Genomic DNA, 2,710 nt, shown 5'->3' on the forward strand with positions numbered 1-2,710 from the left:
TCAAATCAACCCTTCTGATTGGTTCAAATCAACCCCTCTGATTGGTTCAAATCAACCCTTCTGATTGGTTCAAATCAACACTTCTGATGTGTTCAAATCAACCCCTCTGATTGGTTCAAATCAACCCCTCTGATTGGTTCAAATCAACCCCTCTGATTTGTTCAAATCAACCCTTCTGATTGGTTCAAATCAACCCTTCTGATTGGTTCAAATCAACCCTTCTGATTGGTTCAAATCAACCCTTCTGATTGGTTCAAATCAAGATTGGTTCAAATCAACCCCTCTGACTGGTTCAAATCAACCCCTCTGATTGGTTCAAATCAACTCCTCTGATTGGTTCAAATCAACCATTCTGATTGGTTCAAATCAACCATTCTGATTGGTTCAAATCAATCATTCTGATGTGTTCAAAACAACCCTTCTAATGTGTTCAAATAAACCCCTCTGACTGGTTCAAATCAACCCCTCTGATTGGTTCAAATCAACCCTTCTGATTGGTTAAAATCAACCCTTTTGACTGGTTAAAATCAAACCCTCGGATTGGCTGTAATCAACCCTTCTGGTTGGTTAAAATCAACCCTTTTGACTGGTTAAAATTAAACCCTCGGATTGGCTGTAATCAACACTTCGGATTGGTTGAAAACAAACCTTTTGATTGGTTAAAAACAAACTTTCTTTTGGTTAAAATCAACTCTTCTGATTGGTTAAACCAACGCTTCGTGTTGATAAAAACCAGGGGTTAGTTCTGTCATTAGTTCATATCCTCATGAGTCAGCAGAAATCAAACATGCACAGTGGTGTTAGGCAGATTAATGAGGCCTGAGAGTATCCTCAGGATGACTCAGCACATACAAACAATCAGCCAATCAGAAGCTATGACTTCACGTCCCACTCTTACCTGATCTGGGCGGCTCGAAGCCTGAAACGTGAACCAACGGTTAGTTTCTACTCAGAACCGCCTCACTCATAAACCAGACCATGAAATGTTTGAATGATGAAAAGCAGGAGAAGGAAAGAGTTTCAGACTCAGTCCAACGTGATACGGACCTTGTTCTGCAGAGCTGACCATCGTCTGGTACTGCTGGTTGGCTCGGTTGTAGTTGGACTCCACCTGCATCCGGTCCTCGGCCCCGAACGTCTGAGAGTCCTGACTGTCCCTCAGGAAGTCTTGGTAGTGCTGCTCCAGGTTCCTGAGGGCCAGCCGGTACTCGTCCACCCTCAGAGTCTTAAACTGAAGGAAAAGCTCAGATCAGAACCAACTGTACCAAATCCATCATGTGGATCGTCTGTGGGGGGTTTGTCTCGTTACCATGGTGACATTCCAGGAGTTGATGATGTGGACGTCTCTCATCAGGTACTGCCAGGACAGGAGGCTCTTCAGGTCCACAAACATGTTCTGCCACATGTTCTGCAGCCGCTGCAGGTACCCGTCCAGCCTGAGGACGAGAGCTGGAGGTCAGACCAGGTCCAGATGTGTGAACCCAAACAGATGTTTGAGTCAGACCAGGTCCAGATGTGTGGGCCCAAACAGATGTTTGAGTCAGACCAGGTCCAGATGTGTGGACCCAAATTAAATATTAAATATTTTATTGCTCCGTAGTGAACCTCTCAACACATCTCAGCTGTCTCTCACCCGGCGACGCTGTTCACTGCGTCCTTATTTGTGGGCGGAACCAGGAAGCAGATGGACGGAACCAACGCCTCGTTGCCTTTATCGTTCAGAACCCTCCACTTAAAAGGCTGCGAGTTGTTGAGCAGAGCACACTCGTCCCCTCTGTGGACTGTGATCTGCAGGAGGGTCCAGCAGAATACAGAYATGAAGAACAGAACATCCTGCCTCAGGGTTAACCCCATTAGACCCGTTAGAACTCTGCAGGACCGGTTCTACCTCCATCTGTTTGAAGTCACACACGGCCTGGATGGGCTGTTTGCCTTTGATGGGACTCGCAGGGTTTCGTGGTTTCAGCTGGATGATGGTTTTAGCTCTTCGCTTCAGACCCTCCAGGTGAGTTTTAAACTCAGCCAGCTGCTCTTTCTCCTCCTGAACAGAGTCCAGCAGTGACACACAGGTTAGAGGTGAAAACATCTGTTTAAATATGATTTATTAATGAGTGCAATTATTACTATTATTATTATAATGAAGTGATTAAAGACGTTTTTGAAGGAGACGAGGGACATGTTTAACGTGTTCATTGTGTTTAACATGTTTAATGTGATTTATGTGTTTAATATGTTTAACGTGTTTAAAACATGTTTAGCATGTTTAACTTGTTAAAATGTTTAATGTGTTAAACATAGTTAACTTGTTTAACATGTTAAACACGTTAAACATGCTTAAAATGTTTAATGTGTTTAACGTGTTTAATATGTTTAACGTGTTTAAAACATGTTTAGCATGTTTAACTTGTTTAAAATGTTTAATGTGTTAAACACGTTAAACATGCTTAACATGTTAAATGTGTTTAATGTTTTTAACATGTTTAATATGTTTACCATGTTTAATGTACTTAACATGTTTAACATATTTAACGTGTTTAATGTATTTAACATGTTTAATGTGATTTATGTGATTAACTTGTTTATAGGCCTGTCACGATAACAAATTTTGCTGGACGATTAATTGTCTCAAAATTTATTGCGATAAACGATAATATTGCCTGGTGACCGTTTTACAACTAATAATTATAAAAGCGTAATGTGTAAGTGTAAT

The 2,710-nt window shown here is 41.5% G+C and overlaps 1 protein-coding gene across 1 annotated transcript in view; it reads right to left on the bottom strand.

Annotated features, from left to right (window-relative positions):
* Window positions 1–2,710, bottom strand: part of pleca (plectin a) — a gene marked incomplete in the record, with an annotated part of 79,068 nt that overhangs the window by 21,633 nt on the left and 54,725 nt on the right. Inside the window, 5 exon segments of the mRNA XM_014024786.1 lie at window positions 899–919; window positions 1,048–1,231; window positions 1,310–1,436; window positions 1,634–1,788; window positions 1,889–2,041. Of these exon segments, the coding sequence (XP_013880240.1) occupies window positions 899–919; window positions 1,048–1,231; window positions 1,310–1,436; window positions 1,634–1,788; window positions 1,889–2,041 (640 nt within the window).

Source organism: Austrofundulus limnaeus, unplaced genomic scaffold, assembly GCF_001266775.1.
Source record: "Austrofundulus limnaeus strain Quisiro unplaced genomic scaffold, Austrofundulus_limnaeus-1.0 Scaffold440, whole genome shotgun sequence".
Classification (NCBI taxonomy): Eukaryota; Metazoa; Chordata; class Actinopteri; order Cyprinodontiformes; family Rivulidae; genus Austrofundulus; species Austrofundulus limnaeus.